General features: G+C 41.3%; 1 protein-coding gene across 6 annotated transcripts in view; it reads left to right on the top strand.

Annotated features, from left to right (window-relative positions):
• The window catches only part of TRIO (trio Rho guanine nucleotide exchange factor), a 535,982-nt gene extending 530,147 nt beyond the window's left edge, over nt 1-5,835 (top strand). For 5 of the 6 annotated variants that reach the window (XR_012692805.1, XR_012692806.1, XR_012692804.1 and 2 more), the window contains one exon: nt 5,654-5,835. Coding sequence is in view for 3 of the 6 variants with exons in the window: in XM_075212723.1 (XP_075068824.1) it covers nt 5,654-5,698 (45 nt within the window). In the remaining 3 variants the exon portion in view is untranslated. The remainder of the gene's footprint in view (nt 1-5,653) is intronic. The other variant, XM_075212722.1, reaches the window with a different exon arrangement.
• Nucleotides 5,836-17,929: the final 12,094 nt, after the last annotated feature.

Here is a 17,929-nt window from a genome sequence, read left to right as displayed (position 1 = left end):
TTAAGTAGTTCATAATTCCCTATCATTCATAACTTGCGTATGCACTCTGCGATTCCCTCGCAGAGTGAACCAAACAGTAGGATATGTAACAAGGTTCATTATGATTAGAGATGGGCGGGTCCGGTTCTCCGAGAACCGAACCCACCCGAACTTTGGGTATCCGAGTACCGAGCTGAGCAGCTCGGTACTCTCCCGCCCATTCCGAATCCAAATCGAGGCCGAACGTCATTGTGACGTTGTCGGATCTCGGGACTCGGTTCTCGCGATACTTCAACTTTATAAATACACGCCTCCACAGCAATCCATCGCCATTTGACAGAGGGAGAGAGCAGGGTGTAGTCATAGGCTAATTAGAGCAGGGTCAGAGAATACAATATTGTTCTTGCAATTGCTCTAACCAAAATCGCTAGTGCAGAGAGGAGGATAGAGGTTTATTATTTTTTCTTCATATTTGGCACTCCCCAGCGCTTTTGGGGTGTCCCCCATAATTGTGCATTAATATTTCTGGCTGTCAAAAGTCATATCTGTCAGCAGTATCTACTAAATAATTTGTAGCACACCTCAGTGCTTTTGGGGTGTCCTCCCTAATTGTGCATTAATATTTCTGGCTGTCAAAAGTCATATCTGTCAGCAGTATCTACTAAATAATTTGTAGCACTCCTCAGTGCTTTTGGGGTGTCCTCCCTAATTGTGCATTAATATTTCTGGCTGTCAAAAGTCATATCTGTCAGCAGTATCTACTAAATAATTTGTAGCACTCCTCAGTGCTTTTGGGGTGTCCTCCCTAATTGTGCATTAATATTTCTGGCTGTCAAGTCATATCTGTCAGCAGTATCTACTAAATAATTTGTAGCACACCTCAGTGCTTTTGGGGTGTCCTCCCTAATTGTGCATTAATATTTCTGGCTGTCAAAAGTCATATCTGTCAGCAGTATCTACTAAATAATTTTTAGCACTCCTCAGTGTTTTTGGGGTGTCCTCCCTAATTGTGCATTAATATTTCTGCCTGTCAAAAGTCATATCTGTCAGCAGTATCTACTAAATAATTTTTAGCACTCCTCAGTGTTTTTGGGGTGTCCTCCCTAATTGTGCATTAATATTTCTGGCTGTCAAAAGTCATATCTGTCAGCAGTATCTACTAAATAATTTTTAGCACTCCTCAGTGTTTTTGGGGTGTCCTCCCTAATTGTGCATTAATATTTCTGGCTGTCAAAAGTCATATCTGTCAGCAGAATCTACTAAATAATTTTTAGCACTCCCCAGTGGTTTGCGCTCAGAATGGATTCAAACCAGTCCACATATGATCTAAATGAGCAACCAGGTTCTGTCACCAGTCCTGATGTTAGTGTTCCCAGTACGTCATCTGGCCAAGGCGATGTCAAACAACAGAGTGTTTTCAAATTAGTGCAAAAAACAAAAACCCAAAAAAAATTTACTGTATTGAAGCGAAAAAGAAGTGTAACTGAGCAAAAGTTAAGTGACGATAAAAAAAAAATTGCAAGCATGCCATTCTACACACGCAGTGGCAAAGAGAGAATGAGGCCTTCACCTTTGGCTATTAGTGGCAGATCCCAAAAAGTTACCCAGCCTACAATTGGTGCACAACTACTGTTACGCGTCAAAGCCGAGCTGCAAGATAACAGTGAGGCATTACAGGAGAATATTTGCTCTGATTCACAAATGACAACAATCCCTGTGGAGAGTCCATCCAACAGTGGGATGTCTAATCGTGAGCATTCTGCTGATGTGTGCCTTAATAGCCCGAGTGTAGCCGGTGATACCCAAATTGAGGATGCCACTTTGGAATTAGAAGAGGATGAGGGGGAGATTTGTGTAGGCGACGAGGGCGCTAATGATGATGTTGATGATTATGATGCAGACAGATACCAAATTGCCTTTCTCAATTTCTATTTATATTCTAGATTATATAACGGCTGAATAGTTTTCTATTTTACTCCTAGTGGAGAGAGGATCTGATGCAGACAGATACCAAACTGCCTTTGTCCATTTCAATTTATATTGTACAGTATATAACGGCTGAATTTATTAGTATTTTATACAAGTGGAGGGGGGCCTAGAGAGACAGAAACCAAACTGGCTTTCTCCATGTCAATTAATATTGTACAGTCTATAACGGCTGGATTTTTTGGTATTTTATACAAGTGGAGGGGGGCCTAGAGAGACAGAAACCAAACTGGCTTTCTCCATGTCAATTAATATTGTACAGTCTATAATGGCTGAATTTTTTGTTTTTTTAAAAAAGTGGAGGGGGCCTATAGAGACAGAAAGCAAACTGTCTTTTTCCATTTCTTTACATATTTAACTATAAGTGTAGGGTGTAATATAGATTCAAAGACGATGGCTGCATTGCCAATATGCATAGATGGAGAGGAAGACAATCTGTTTTGTGTGTAGAATAAACGAAGGCCTACCAACGAAGAATTAAACAGTTTTTTTGGATGATTTATTACCTCAACAATTAGATTACTTATCTCTAAAACAGTTGGAGCACTAAATTGGGTTATTTTAGGCACAAAAACATGTATTTTCCAACAAAATAGCAAAACAAAACCAAACAAAACCAAAACCAAAACCAAAACACGCAATGGCGGTTTTGCAAAACCAAAACCAAAACCAAAACACAACGGTAATCCAGATCCAAAACCGAATCCAAAACCAAAACACGGGGGTCAGTGACCATCTCTAATTATGATACCACTCATGATGTTATTCCTTTAACCCGTTCCGTGTATTTCACTAATATGCATGTAACTCTGATATAACATATAAATACTACTATATTTCGACATAACTGACTATGTGTTGCAACTACCATTAATGTGTACTATTTTATAAGTATGCGTGTTTGTGCGAATGTATGGTAAAAGACCAATTACTGTTGCTGCCACGTGTAGTGGATGCGCACACCCTTTCGCGCTGTAGCATGCCCTTGTACGTCGATGCGTACCGTACGCATCTTTTCAAACAAAGACAACCAAGTTTGCTAGACTTTAATTGAAATGACTTTATCCAATTTACTGACTTCGACAGTGTAATATGTAGGCACAGGAAATTACAGCAGGGAAGAAGTTGTCAAAGCAGGATTTGAAGCAAGTGATGTTTATTTGTTCAAGTGTCCTGATAAGGACAGTTCACACTGGTTGAAGGTACCAGTGATCAGAAAGTCAGATGGAACAATAATGATACATTTCAGTACAAACCAGTGCTGTTTTATTGGACAAAGCATAGCATGGGGTGAGCAAGCCCCCTGAACTCTTTGCTGGTCCCAAGAGTTATTTTTAGTATCATGATGCAATATGTTTCCCCAAACATGGAATTAAATGCAATTTATACTTAACAAAATTTACACTTATCTGTGATATACTACATTATGTGCTGTTTACAATGTTCAGACAGGTTCTAACATTCTGGACAAAAGCCCACTCAGGAACACCAGTAACGACCTTCTGTGGTGAATTTAGACTAAAGAGGACATGTTGGTTACTCACATGCATAGACTTAATTAGCCTTAATGAGGACTTCCTCTCGAAGCTACACAACAGACTTCCTCAACAAATACTTATTGCATTAGACATATACCTCAGAAATTAATGCTTTTTCTATACAAAGTATAAATAAGCGCCCTGCTCTATTTCCTTTAAATACATTTATACAATATGTTATTTATAAGTGATCCAATCACATATATATACTACTTTGATCTATGTTTTGCACATCACACTTGTCACCAAACTAAATCATGCAGTTATCTTCTGTGACTGTCTTTTCTGCAGGTCTATTTATTATTAGGTAAAAAGCCTGGCTGTTTTCACCAGAGAATGGCTATTTTTTTCTCTTCACCCAATTTATTAAAGTGTTAATGCTGGAGAAGGCAATTTTTCAAGCAGCTAAAAGGTTAACTTTTTCCCATATAGATTATTAGTTATTGAAAAGTCAGTGCCATCTATGTATAGTGTTAACCAGCTAACTGCATGCATTTCAGCCTTGCCAGAGATGAGATGAGTTAAGAGGCAGCTCATCTCTTCTTGATTCCTCCCCAGTAGGCTGCATGCTCTCCCCTACTTCCACGCCTATGTGGTTTAGATGACAGGCACAGCATCATTAAGTTCGTTGGTTAGTATAGCTGCAGAAGACAGACCTTTGATTACCCATCTCTCTACCACCACTCTATCCCTCTATGCACCCTCTCATTTGCCACAGGAGATAGGAGTACTGAGTGCATGTTTCTTCTAAGCAACCAGAAACCACTCTTTACTATTTCATAGATATGACCCCGTGCCTGACCGAAATACATGACAACCCATTGCATTAATCCTTTGAGCTCCTTTATCTCTAAGCTTAAAAAAATCAAATCTGTATTCTATATTTGACATAAAAGAGGACCTACCCCACATTAACAGTTTACTTGTATTCCAAAAGGCATTAACTCTTCATTGCCTCATTGCCAGAGATGAACAGGTAAAACCCTATTATCACTGAGCTGAATGCAATAACCCTCCCTTTTGCTCAAACCATGACATCACTTGTGAAATACTCACTTGTATAATCTTACGTCACATTATTGCTTAACTTTGGCCATGGATCCTTCACTGTCCTCTAAACTTTTAGCACTTGATCCATTTACTTTCATCAAAATGCTTATCAGATTAACCCTTCACTCCCTCTAACTCTGATCAAGCCAATGCCAAATTGGCCTTTTCTGTTCCGCTAACTGTGAGGTGACAGGCTCAACCATGCTTGCACTTATTTCAGTTGTAGGGACATATCCAATGACATTACCCTTCACCTCCTAATGAACGTCATAGGTCAAGGTCATAATCCAGTGCCATGAACTCTTGATTAGCCATAGGTCATCATCTAGGTGTCCCTTCTGCATGGTGCATGTACAGAATTATATAGTGGATTCCTCATACATTAATTTTACAAATATATCTCTCTGCAATGAGTGTCTCCTCTCCAGGTCTGAGCGGGGGCCTTCTCTGCACCCTTCTAGAACATTAAGGTGATAATCCCCTCTCCCTCACTGGCCATGGCTTTGCATCTATCTTTATTTTGGTAAAGGAAGAATGAAGGCCCAATTTACACAACAACCACAATAAAAAGTCCCAATCGGAGAAGCTGCTAAAACTGCTTTGCAGCTCACAGGCTTCTCATTCACTGCTACTGTCCATGGGTCTGAAATGGTAGGCAAGGAGGGAATAACACTTTCGCCATTGCGAAAAGTTATTTCTGGGAAGAAATGTTGAGACAGGACAGCACTTTTTGCCAGAGCTGTCCAGGAGAGATAACTTTTATAAATTGGGTTGAAACTTTTTTTTTTTATTGTTACAATAAGCAGCTTTAGAAAATATTGTCACCAAAACCAGACAGACCTCTCTTATGATTGAAGGTGAATCCGAATATTTGAAACTTTAGCTGTAATGCAGACCTAAACATGTCATTCTCATATCACACATTGTTTGATTCTGTCCAGCTAGATTCTGAAATTTGTGTGCAACATGCAATGAATTTAAAGATAGGTTTTATACTTATGATTTTTTGCCAAAGCAAAGTACAATAGTACTGATTATAGACATATATACATTTGTTTATGGCGTAATCTAATTCTCTGTTAACTGTTTTTGTTTTGCAGCCTGAAATTATCTTGTGGATCAGAGCACATCCAAGCCAACAGTAAAACACTGAATTTAGTGGTGTGGTGCACTAAATACTTGATTCAGCTTAATAAAACCTATAACATTTACCAATACATGGAGCATAGGCGTTATCACGTATGTCCTTAGTTGTGGTTTCCCTTTTCTAGAGGAGAACATGGAGAAGACTTGTCTGAATATTTGCAGATTGGACTTTTCCCAGGATTTTATTTATTTCTGGAAGGCGTTCTTCTCTGTGCTTCCGAGAGAGGTGGCTGCTGCACAACATCACAATTGTGCTGGGAACTTAGATATATAAAGGCTGGTTTCATTTGATCAACCTTGTAAACGCACTCTAAATTTTGGTAGCATTAAACATACAGAACAAATCTTTGCCAAAAACTTTATACTTTTCTGGGAGTTCTCTCATTCTTTTTCACCCTTGTGTTAAGGACGTAAACATAGCACTGAAGTTCTTTTTAAAAGTTGCTGAGACATTTTATCATAGAAGAAAATGGTGGCTGCTTTATAACTCATGGCATTGTACAACCCACAGTTTTTTATTATTGTTATTATAACATATGTTGGTGCAGGTTATATGGATAAATGTTTTTGCTCATTTATGAGTAAAATATGTTGCTTACAACATAGTATCATTGAATTTTTATGTATTTGATTATGGTTTCTTTAAAAAATGATAAAATAAAGTGATAAAAAGAAAATCTGGAAAACATTGTTTTTAAAATTTAAACAGTTTTGCAAGGTGCGTGTTAAAATGGTTTCTCACAGTTTAAAATGTGCTGTGCCAAGTCACAAAAAATGGCGATAGTTTACAATCAGTTGATCCAGTCATGTAGAATACATAATTCATTGGTTCTCTTTAGTAAATTCAGTCCCCAAACATAGTAAATTTATTTGCAAACATTGAAATCTAATTTACTTTCTTAGCTTGAGAAGTACATTATTTTACTTAGTTGTCCTAGTTCTAAAGGAGAAAAGAATTAAAATAATATTTCATACAACTACGGGAAACACAGTTAATGGATGCTTTTATGAATTGTGTGTGTGTTACGGAATTTAGACTGTAAGCCCCAATGGGGCAGGGACTGATGTGAGTTCTCTGTACAGCGCTGCAGAATTAGTGGCGCTATATAAATAAATGGTAATAATAATAATTTCTGTAATTTTTAATTACGTTGCTTTAAAGCTACTTATGTAAACTGTGTGGTAACACAGCCAACAGCAACGATAGGAAACCTAATACACTTCAGGAGCCGCATGGTTGCCCTTTAACCTTTAAAAGGACCGCACATTACTTTTCATCATCATCATCATCATCATCATCATCATTTATATAGCGCCAACATATTCCGTAGCGCTTTACAATTGGGGACAAACATAATAAACTAATAAACAAACTGGGTAAAACAGACAAAGAGGTGAGAAGGCCCTGCTCGCAAGCTTACAATCTATGGGACAATGGGAGATTGACACATGAGGTTAAGTATACATTTTGCATCTTGGCCCAGCCAGACTGCAAAGGTAAAAGTGACTCATAAGCTAAATGATCCTGTCACACAACAATGTTGGTCAGGGGGTAGTTGTCTTGTGTGAAATTGTGTAACAGGCAGTAACAGGCTAAAGGTAGTGAGGTTAGGAGGGTGGTTGAGGAATATTATAAGCTTGTCTGAATAGGTAGGATTTCAGAGAACGCTTGAAAGTTTGTAGACCAGAGGAGAGTCTTATTGTGCGAGGGAGAGAATTCCATAGAGTGGGTGCGGCCCGAAAAAAGTCCTGTGACCGGGAATGGGAGGATGTAATGAGGGTGGATGAGAGACGCAGATCTTTTGCAGAACGGACTTGCCGAGTTGGGAGATATTTTGAGACAAGAGAGGAGATGTATGTTGGTACAGCTTTGTTGATGGCCTTGTAGGTTAGTAAAAGTATTTTATATTGGATTCGGTAGAAGACAGGCAGCCAGTGTAGAGACATACAGAGTGATTCAACAGAGGAATAGTGATTTGCAAGGAAAATCAGTCTTGCCGCAGCATGCAAGATAGATTGTAGGGGTTTGAGTCTGTTTTTGGGAAGACCAGTAAGGAGGGAATTGCAATAGTCAATGCGGGAGATGATAAGTGCATGAATGAAGGTTTTAGCAGTGTCTTGCGTGAGAAATGTGCGGATTCTGGAAATGTTCTTTAGATGTATGTAACATGATTTAGATATAGAGTCAATGTGGGGAACAAAGGATAGGTGTGAATCAAGGATTACACCTAGGCAGTGAGCTTGTGGGGTGGGATTTATGGTCATATTATCAACAGAGATAGAAATGTCAGGTATGCTCTTGTTGGCGGGTGGGAATATTATTAACTCTGTTTTAGAAACATTAAGTTTGAGTTGGCGAGAGGACATCCAAGATGATATGGCAGAAAGACAGTCAGTTACACGGGACAACAGAGATGCCGAGAGATCAGGAGAGGATAGATATATTTGGGTATCATCTGCATAGAGATGATACTGAAAGCCAAAGGAACTTATTAGATTTCCAAAAGAAGCGGTATAGATAGAGAACAGCAGAGGACCTAGCACTGAGCCTTGTGGTACTCCAACTGATAGGGGAAGCGGGGCAGAGGTGGCTCCAGAGAAATTAACAGTGAAAGAGCGATTAGAGAGGTAGGATGAGAACCAGGATAGAACAGTGTCTTGAAGACCTAGGGATTGCAGCGTTTGTATGAGAAGAGAGTGGTCAACGGTGTCAAATGCAGCCGAGAGATCCAGGAGAATTAGGAGAGAGTAATGGCGTTCAGTTTTAGCAGTGATCAGATCATTGACAACCTTGGTCAGCGCAGTCTCTGTGGAGTGTTGAGAACGAAAGCCAGACTGAAGAGGATCCAACAGGTTGTTTGCGGAAAGAAAGCGTTTGAGGCAAGTGTAGGCAAGTCTTTCTAGAAGCTTGGAGGGGCAAGGGAGCTGAGAGATGGGACGGCAATTTGAGAGAGAGTTTGGGTCGGAGTTTTGTTTTTTTAGAATAGGAGTAATCACTGCATGCTTGTATAGTGATGGAAAGATGCCAGTAGAGAGTGAGAGATTACAGATTTGAGTTAGAGGTGAAATGAGTACAGGAGACAGGGATCTACAAATTTGCGAGGGAATAGGATCAAGAGGACAGGAGGTAGAGTAGGAAGATAAGAAGAGAGTAGAAATCTCCTCTTCATTTGTGAGGTCAAATGAAGAGAGGGTGTCAGAGGGTAGTGGGAAGGAATTGAGCTGATTGCTTGTCGAGGAAGAGGATACCATTTCTAGTCTGATCTTATCAATCTTGTCCTTGAAGTAGGAAGCAAGATCCTGAGCACTGATAGTAGATGGAGGGTTCGGGGTGGGAGGATTGAGAAGATGATTAAATGTATTGAAAAGGCGTTTGGGGTTAGAAGCCTGAGCATAGATAAGAGATTGGAAGTATGTTTGTTTTGCAGTGTCCAGAGCTTTTCGATAGGAGCGGTAGACAGAAGTATATGTGAAGAAGTCATTAGAGCTTCGAGATTTACGCCAGTGACGTTCTGCTTTACGGGACAGTTTTTGAAGACTTCGTGTTGCTTTGGTGTGCCACGGTAGACATTGAAGTCGACGTGTAGTTTGTAGTGTCGCTGGAGCCACTTGATCAAGGGCCGTTGCTAAGGTTTGGTGAAAATGAGGTACTGCCATCTCAGGGGACGAGAATGTAGAGATAGGGGAGAGAAGGTGTTGGAGAGAGGTGGAAAATTGTTGAAGATTAATAGAATTCAGATTTCTGTGAGTATGAGGAGGCTTGGTAGAGTTAGACAGTAGAGAGGTTAGAGCAGTGGGGGTGAGAGTGTAGCTGATAAGGTGATGATCCGAGAGGGGGAAGGGTGTGTTAATAAAATTAGAAACTGAGCATAGTCTAGAGAAAACAAGATCAAGGCAGTGGCCATCCTTATGAGTAGATGATTCAATCCACTGGGAGAGGTCAAGTGAGGAGGTTAGAGAGAGTAGTTTGGAAGCAGCCTTGGAAGGTGGGTTATCAATGGGGATGTTGGAAGTCACCCATGATGATGGTGGGGGTGTCTGAAGATAAGAAGTGAGGGAGCCATGCAGAGAAATCCTCAATAAATTGTTGGTGTGCTCCAGGGGGATGATAGATCACCGCAACACGTAGAGAGAATGGATTAAAAATGCGAATAGCATGTACTTCAAAAGATGTGAACTTGAGTGATGGGACATTTAGTAGAACTGTGAACGTGCACTGTGGGGAGAGAAGTAGTCCAACCCCACCTCCTTGTCTTCCTTCAAGTCTGGAGGTGTGGGTGAGATGGAGGCCACCATGTGAAAGTGCTGCAGGTGAGGCAGTGTCTGATTGCACGAGCCATGTTTCTGGTATTGCCAGAAGGTTGAGGTTTTTTGAGAGGAAGAGATCATGAATGGAGGTAAGTTTGTTACAAACAGAGCGTGCATTCCAAAGGGCACATTTAAAGGACTTTGGAAGAGAGGGGAGACAGGTGATGTGTTTGAGGTTTGCTATAGAGCGGTAGTGCGTGTATGTGTGTGTGAAGAGTGTGGGGGACCTGGATTAGGTGATATATCACCAGCTAATAGAAGCAGAGTGAGAGAAAGATAGGTAAGGTGATTGTAAGATGTGTGACTTTTTATTCTCTGGCGACAGGTGGAGGCTGTACTTGTTAGAGATAATAAATAGGACAACGGTTCATGGGTGTTAACTAGAGGTGAGTGGAGTAATGCAGGTGCAATATGAACAAATGTTTGTGTTGGTGGAGGGGTGAAAGATGACACAGTTCTAAAGATCATGCCATGAAATGAGACTAAGAAAAGCAATTTGTTAAACATTGTGATAAAAGGAGTAAAAGCAAAAAGTTAGGGGATTTTAAAGAATTACCTCTTTGCAGTGTTCCATATAGAAAGTCAAGTAATGCAGAAATAGGCTGTGGCAGATGTAGCTTATTGCTGGAAGTAAAATCCAGTCAAATGTAGTCCAATGTTTGTCCAACTATGTTGTCTAACTGTGTGCATTTTCGCCCACTTCGTGAAGAAATCACACACGTCTACCCCCCACATACGTCTCCCCATAGAATGAAGCTAAGATGTAGTCAGTCTAATTTAGGAATACACTACAGATGTGCTAATTGGTCAGCTAATCAAAGGAAAAGAATACCTATCATAAATTAGGCAGCAATAAAAGACTGGGCCAACCTAAGTTTAAACAGATACCAGTTTCCTATAACATACTTTAAACACAGTTGCAGAGATGAATTTCACAGATTAAATGATCAGAGTAGTAGTATGGATGAACATACTTTAAACACAGTTGCAGAGATGAATTTCACAGATTAAATGATCAGAGTAGTAGTATGGATGAACATACTTTAAACACAGTTGCAGAGATGAATTTCACAGATTAAATGATCAGAGTAGTAGTATGGATGAACATACTTTAAACACAGTTGCAGAGATGAATTTAGGAATACACTTTTAATCTCAATAATAAGTTAACAGTACATTTAATCAAATTAAGACACCTATCTGTAATAATATATCAGCAGGCATTGTAAGCAAGTGTTACAAGATATAACAAACAAATCTGACAAAATAGGAAAGAGCTGGGGCTCCAGGTGAAGACTGTTGCCCAATTACAGCAAACTACAGATTTTTTTTTTCTTTTTTACACTGAAGTATACAAAAATGGACCTAAAGGATAATTTTTGAAAATAATATTCCTGCTGCTCCCCTTTTAGCTGGTTAGTTGCATTATATGACAGAGTGCATTTGTAGTACCTTCCACTGCCAGGGTGAGCTTATATGCAGTGCTCCACACATCCCTGCCTCACAGATAACTTTCAAATACCCAATGTGGAGGTGGATGTGTTTATGCACCAAATGTAATCACAAAAAGATGCATTTAAATCCATTTGATTGGTCTTTCAGTTTTTCATTTACCATCTCATGATACATTTAGCTCTACAACACTAGCACATGTACCAGAAGCATATATGTCCCACTTCGACCACTGTACATTGTTGTAACAGCATGGAAAATCTAAGTGAATGGAATGTGATTGTTTTACAATCAAAGCAGTAGGAGAAGTCGTTGTATGGCATACCACCATTTAGCAGTCCACTTTGACCACTGCTTATGTACCACAACAGTTTAGCAGAACAGAGAAGTGGCTTGTCAGGGCTAGGAGTAATGTAATTAAGTGTCATATACACATCAGAGCCAGAGCTGGATTAACGTAATGGGCTTTCTGGGCTATAGCCCAGGAGCTCAGGCAGCTGGCGGGCCCTGCCTCCAACTTCCACTGCCATTGCCTTCCATTCATTAAAATAAGGTTGGTGCAGCTAAGAGCAAATCTGATGCTGTTAGCTGCCCTGCTGTCAGTGCAAGCATGGTGCGCAGTGTGCTGCTTAGTGAAGAGGTCTAGTGAGATACAATCTCATGAGACCTTCTCACTAAGCAGCATGCTGCACACCATGCATGCACTGACAGCAGGGCAAGAAGAAAGAAGAGGTGCTGCTCAGAGCCTGCAGGCTGCAGTGAAGAGGAAAGGACCAGGTAAGTGCTATTTTTCTATGTATCGGGAGGTAAAGAGGAGATGAAATTATACATTGAGGCTGAGGGGAGTAGGATCATGACTGGGAGTGGGGTACGATCGGACTGGCCCGCAAGGGAGCCGAGGTATTCCCTGGTGGGACCAAACGCTGATCGCTCCACCTTCTTCGTTTGTGGGGCGGGGCACTAAAAAAGAAACTTACCTGATTGCAGCACCAGCGCTCCTCCTCCCTGCTCCAGTCGCACTGAATGTCATGCGTGACGTTATCATGCCCGACATTCAGTGATGTGCGGCGCAGAATGGAGCCACAAGCATTAAGACAGAAGAGAAGAAAGAAGCCAATAAATGTAAGTAAAGGAATGGAGGCAAGGGGGAAAGCAGGATGGCACAGAGTGATGGGGTGGCAGAATGGCACAGAGTTATGGGGGGCAGAAAGGCACAGAGTGATGAGGGAGGGCAGAAAGGCACAGAGTGATGAAGGGGGGGCAGAAAGGCACAGTGTTATGAAGGTGAGGGGGAACCATTAAGGCACAGAGTGATGAAGGAGAGTGGGAAGCAGGATGGCACAGAGTGATAAAGGGGGCGAGCAGGATGGCACAGAGGGATGAAGGGAGCGAGCAGGATGGCACAGAGTGATAAAGGGGGAGAGGAGCAAAGGCAGCATGGCACAAGGTGATGAAGGGGGGAGCAAAAGCAGCATGGAGGGCGTAGTGTGGTGATGAAGGGGCACAGTAATGTGTGCGTGATGGCACAGGGGGATTGTGGCAATGTAGTGTGTGTTTGATGGCACAGGGGGCTTGTGGAAAAGTAGTGTGTGTGTGATGGCACAGGGAGCTTGTGGCAATGTAGTGTGCGATGGCACGGGGCTTGTGGCAATGTAGTGTGTGTGATGGCACAGGGGGCTTGTGACAATGTAGTGTGTGATGGCACAAGGGGCTTGTGGCAATGTAGTGTGTGTGATGCCACAGGGGGCATGGGGCAATGTAGTGTGTGTGAGGTAAGTGGTGGCTAATTAATGGGTGCTATTTTGTTAGTTTGTGGGGTGCTGGTGGGGCAAATTAATTTAATAGTGGGGTGACTATTAATTTAAGATGGGGTGGTTTGGGGGCTATTAATTGAATAAGGCGGTGAGTTTGGGGAGAATGAGGTCTATTTATTAAATGTAAATATGAATTATTTAATGGCAGTGACGGTTGCGGGAAATAGGCTAGTTAGTGCTGCTGATGACCATTATCATCATTGCATATGAAGCCCTCCAGCAGCTGCAAGAGATTTGGCTCCTGACAGGTGTATATGCATCTGCATTCAGATCTACATCATGTTGTAAATATGTGAACATGCTCTTACATGCTCTTACACTACTCGACCTTTGCCTTCCCCTTCTCTCCCCCATTCTTGTTCACCAGTCGTAAGTGATCGCAAGTGTAAGATGCGTCATCTGCATAATAACATATGCTTACACATATTTGATGAGCATATGCAATAAGGAAATGCATATTTTACACAAATAAAACAGACGTACATCAAACTCTACAGTGGTCCCACTCCCTATGTGTGCCTGGAGTTTACAAAAATACCAAACTACAATCACACTACAAAAGTAGAAACAGACATGAATGGCTTCTGTAGACAGTAGAGATTGGCTGGTGCCAGGAGTTTGTACCATAACTGGGCAGCATTAGTACCTTTTTTTCTTTTTTTTCTTTATACTGTTAGAGAAACATTTTTGTGTTTTTTTTTTGCTCATTCCTAAATTTGAACTTCAACAATAGCAGGTTCTACATATATAATTTATACATATATTATTTTATTGAATTGCAGTCCATATGTCCCAATATTATTTTTAAATATTTGTATTATAGGATGTATTATAGTGTGCTTCATGTTAAGTATAGAGTATGTCGAAGTCAGCAAATTGGATAAAGTCATTTCAATTAAAATCGAGCAAACTTGGTTGTCTTTGTCTGAAAAGATGCGTACGGTACGCTACGGCGTACAAGGGCACGCTACGGCGTGGAAGTGCGTACGCAGCTACTACACGTGGCAGCAACAGTATTTGGTCTTTTACCATATATTCGCACTAACGCATACTTGTAAAATAGTACACATTAATGGTAGTTGCAACACATAGTCAGTTATGTCGAAATATAGTAGTATTTATGTGTTATAATATAAGTTATATGCACATTAGTGAAATATAAGGAACAGGTTGAAGGAATCATATCATGTGTGGTATCATAATAAACCTCTTAACATTTGCTACTGTTGGGTTCACTCTGCGAAGGAATCGCAGAGTGCATACACAAGTTATGAATGATAGGGAATTATGAACTACTTAAGACTAAGGAATGTTGGCGGGAAGAGCAGAGCATACCCCCTGGAGAGATGACCCCCTCCTTTGGATTCCTTAGGATGAACTAGCCAATGATTGACAACCCCTTGGACCTTCCTGAAACCTGGACCAATAGAAGCAAGCTATACCATCTTCATTGTATTACTGTATTTTTGTGTGCATATAAGCAGCAGCTTCACATCTAGTGTTCAGACATCTTGTCCCCAGACTTCAGGATTGAATGACTGCACACTGGATCCAGAGCACCTGCGATAAGTAACGGCTGTACTTATTATTATTATTTCGCTTGAATTATTCTGCTACTTTTTGAGAATAAATCTTAGTGCTTTGGAAACACAAATCGAGGTTCGACAATCGTTATTGGTCAGCGACAATACGCACTTAACAATTTGGGGGCTCGTCAGCTTTGGAGGTTTCGTTGCCGATGATACGCAAGACCAACGGATTTCGGTTCCGCAACAAAGGGTGGAGACGCGTATTAAACGGGTAAGAACGCAATGTGTTCAAAACCTGAATTTTACTCTGTGTTGTGAAACCGAATGTCCGTTTTGCATTGTCTAGGGCACGCTAACTAGAACCTAGGGACAAAAGAGAAAACTGTTTCTTTTTACTGTCATTGTGCGTTTTAACTGTATTGCATTGCATAGCGTATGTGTATTTCCGACTGTGCGTACGCGAACTTCCGGTAGATTTGCCACGTAGTTAAACAATCGTTTTGATAGCTATTATACATGCATAGTATAATTACTTGTGAAAACCTCTGAGACATTATTACTGTTGTTGGGAACTTTTGATTTTCTGCACAGAAAAGGTGTATAGTGTGTGATTTTGTAATGTAGATACACTGTTTACTATTCATTGTGCTCAGTTGCTGTCTGACGAGGCAGATTGCCCAACTGAAGGACGGTATACAGGGCAGGTATACCGAATGCGAAAACAGGGTTTTTGCAAAGCGCTACCAATAGATCGCAAGGTTTGCTAATAATTAGTATTGGTAGGCAGTGCGATCTAACCGCACCGTTAGTGCAAATTGGTGAAACAGCTAGGAGGAATTATACTGGAAAGGCAGGTTGATTTTATTAACTTGCGCTCCCAGCGATAATAATCTCAGCAGATTTTTGTGATGAGCCAGGGTATCGAGGAGCTGATAGCCCTTAGGGCCCACAGTGATATTTCTGTATTAGGGGTCCTCGCCGGGTTCGAGAAAAAGCGAGTGGACGCGGCTAGTGGAAATACGTTCACCAGGCATTAGAGATCTCTAGCGGTGATTGTAGCAACAGGGTTGAAATTGTTGGGTGGAAAGAACAGAACATTGTGGTGTGTCTGTGTTCCACATAAAAGAGTATTGTTGGCCGGAAGGAACAGAGCATTGCGGTGTGTCTGTGTTCCGTGTAGATTGGTGTTGTTCAACATGGGTGCTAAGCATACGCTAGAGATGGCCAGTATACTGCCTAAGGAAGGTCCTATTGGTTCAGCCAAATTTCTCATGTGTAAGAAATATGGTGCATACGCAACTGCGTATTGCGACACGTGGGTCAAGATGACCAAAGATTGTGATAGGCCTTTCCCAACAATAGGGAGTTTTAATGCAGAGGTACTAAATACTGTAAAAGATAAAGTATGGTTGATTAAGTCAACGAAAAAGAGAAATAGACATAATGATTGTTATAAAATTGTGGCAAATGGAAGGTAACACGTGGCAGAGCAGCGAATGCACGGCGGAAGTAGCCGTTGAGAAGCGTGGCGAACTCAGCGCAAGCGCAACCCAGCCACCTTATGTGGCGGGAGGGGTAAATACAGCCGTTATTAAAACTGAGAAAAGGAAAATTGTTAATATGCTAGAGGTTCAGCGTAAGTAAGGGAAAGGAGCAATGACTGAGATAGGTGAGAGTAGTGTGATCACTAGGAGTGATAGCGTTCTAAATCTTGAAACAGCAGATCCGGTAGTGACTTCTGAAACCTCTTCTTTCAATCTACAGGTGACCAGTAAAACTATTCCAGCTATGGGGGTAACGGGAAAAGTGTTACATTATCCTCTAACTAAACCCGCTGAAGTTACTATCGGGCTTCTGCATACTAAGCATTCGTTTCTCTTGGCTGCAGCGGCTCCTACTAACTTGCTAGGGAGAGACTTGCTATGTAAAATGGGATGTGTCATATACTATACTTCAGATGGTGTGTTTCTAGATATACCCGAGAAGGTCGCACATGAGGTACAGGACATACTGGACACCCCTCAAAGGTTAATGTTACACTCTACTGTTATAGAACACAGTCCATCTCAAGTAAAGGGGATGTTGCTGGAAATACCAGGTTCACTATGGACCAGAGATGGACAGGACACTGGACTGATGGCAAACGTAGCCCCTGTCATGATCAATCTAACAAGTGGTAGGATAGCTCCAAAAATCCCACAGTATCCATTAAAACCGGAGGTGGAACTAGGGGTATATCCTGTTATTGAAAGGCTGTTACAACAAGGGATTTTAATTCGTACAGCCAGTACAGCAAATAGTCCCATTTTCCCTGTGAAGAAGAGTGGGGGGAGGGGCTATAGATTAGTCCAGGACTTAAGGGGAATTAATAAAGTTGTTGAGAGCCAATTCCCCGTAGTGCCGAATCCAGCTGTCATCCTCATGCAGATTCCACCGTCTGCTAGTCACTTTACTGTCATTGACCTATGTTCTGCTTTCTTCTCAGTCCCTCTTCACCCTGACTGCCAATACCTTTTTGCATTCTCCTACCGGAGAGTGCAATACACATGGACCAGACTACCCCAGGGGTTCATTGACAGCCCCAGTATTTTCTCCCAAGCCTTACATGACTGTTTGCAATCCTTTCAACCCCACAATGGGTCTGTTCTAATTCAATATGTGGACGATTTGTTGCTGTGACTGATTCTTTTATGTCATGTTTACATGATACTAAATTGTTGTTGCTTCATCTTTCACAAACAGGGCACAAGGTGGCAAAGGATAAATTACAGCCATGTCAGACTAAGGTCAAATACTTAGGACACTGCCTCACTAAGGGGCTAAGACACCTGACAACCGACAGGATTGAGGCCATACAACACATGACTGTGCCACAGAGCCAGAAGCAAATTCGTACTTTCCTGGGGATGTGTGGATACTGTAGATCCTGGATCCCAGGTTTTTCTATTCTGGCATTACCATTGCAGGAGCTAGTCTCTTCCTCAAAACCAGAACGTGTCGTACACACAGAAGAGTCAGAGCAAGCGTTCTTTAATCTTAAAGATAGTCTGACGAGAGCACCTGCATTGGGAATACCTGATTATGAAAAGCCTTTTGAGCTATACTGTACAGAAGCTGATGGTTGTGC

This window comes from Mixophyes fleayi, chromosome 5 (assembly GCF_038048845.1).
Source record: "Mixophyes fleayi isolate aMixFle1 chromosome 5, aMixFle1.hap1, whole genome shotgun sequence".
NCBI lineage: Eukaryota > Metazoa > Chordata > Amphibia > Anura > Limnodynastidae > Mixophyes > Mixophyes fleayi.
This window is presented reverse-complemented; position numbering and strand designations above follow the sequence as displayed.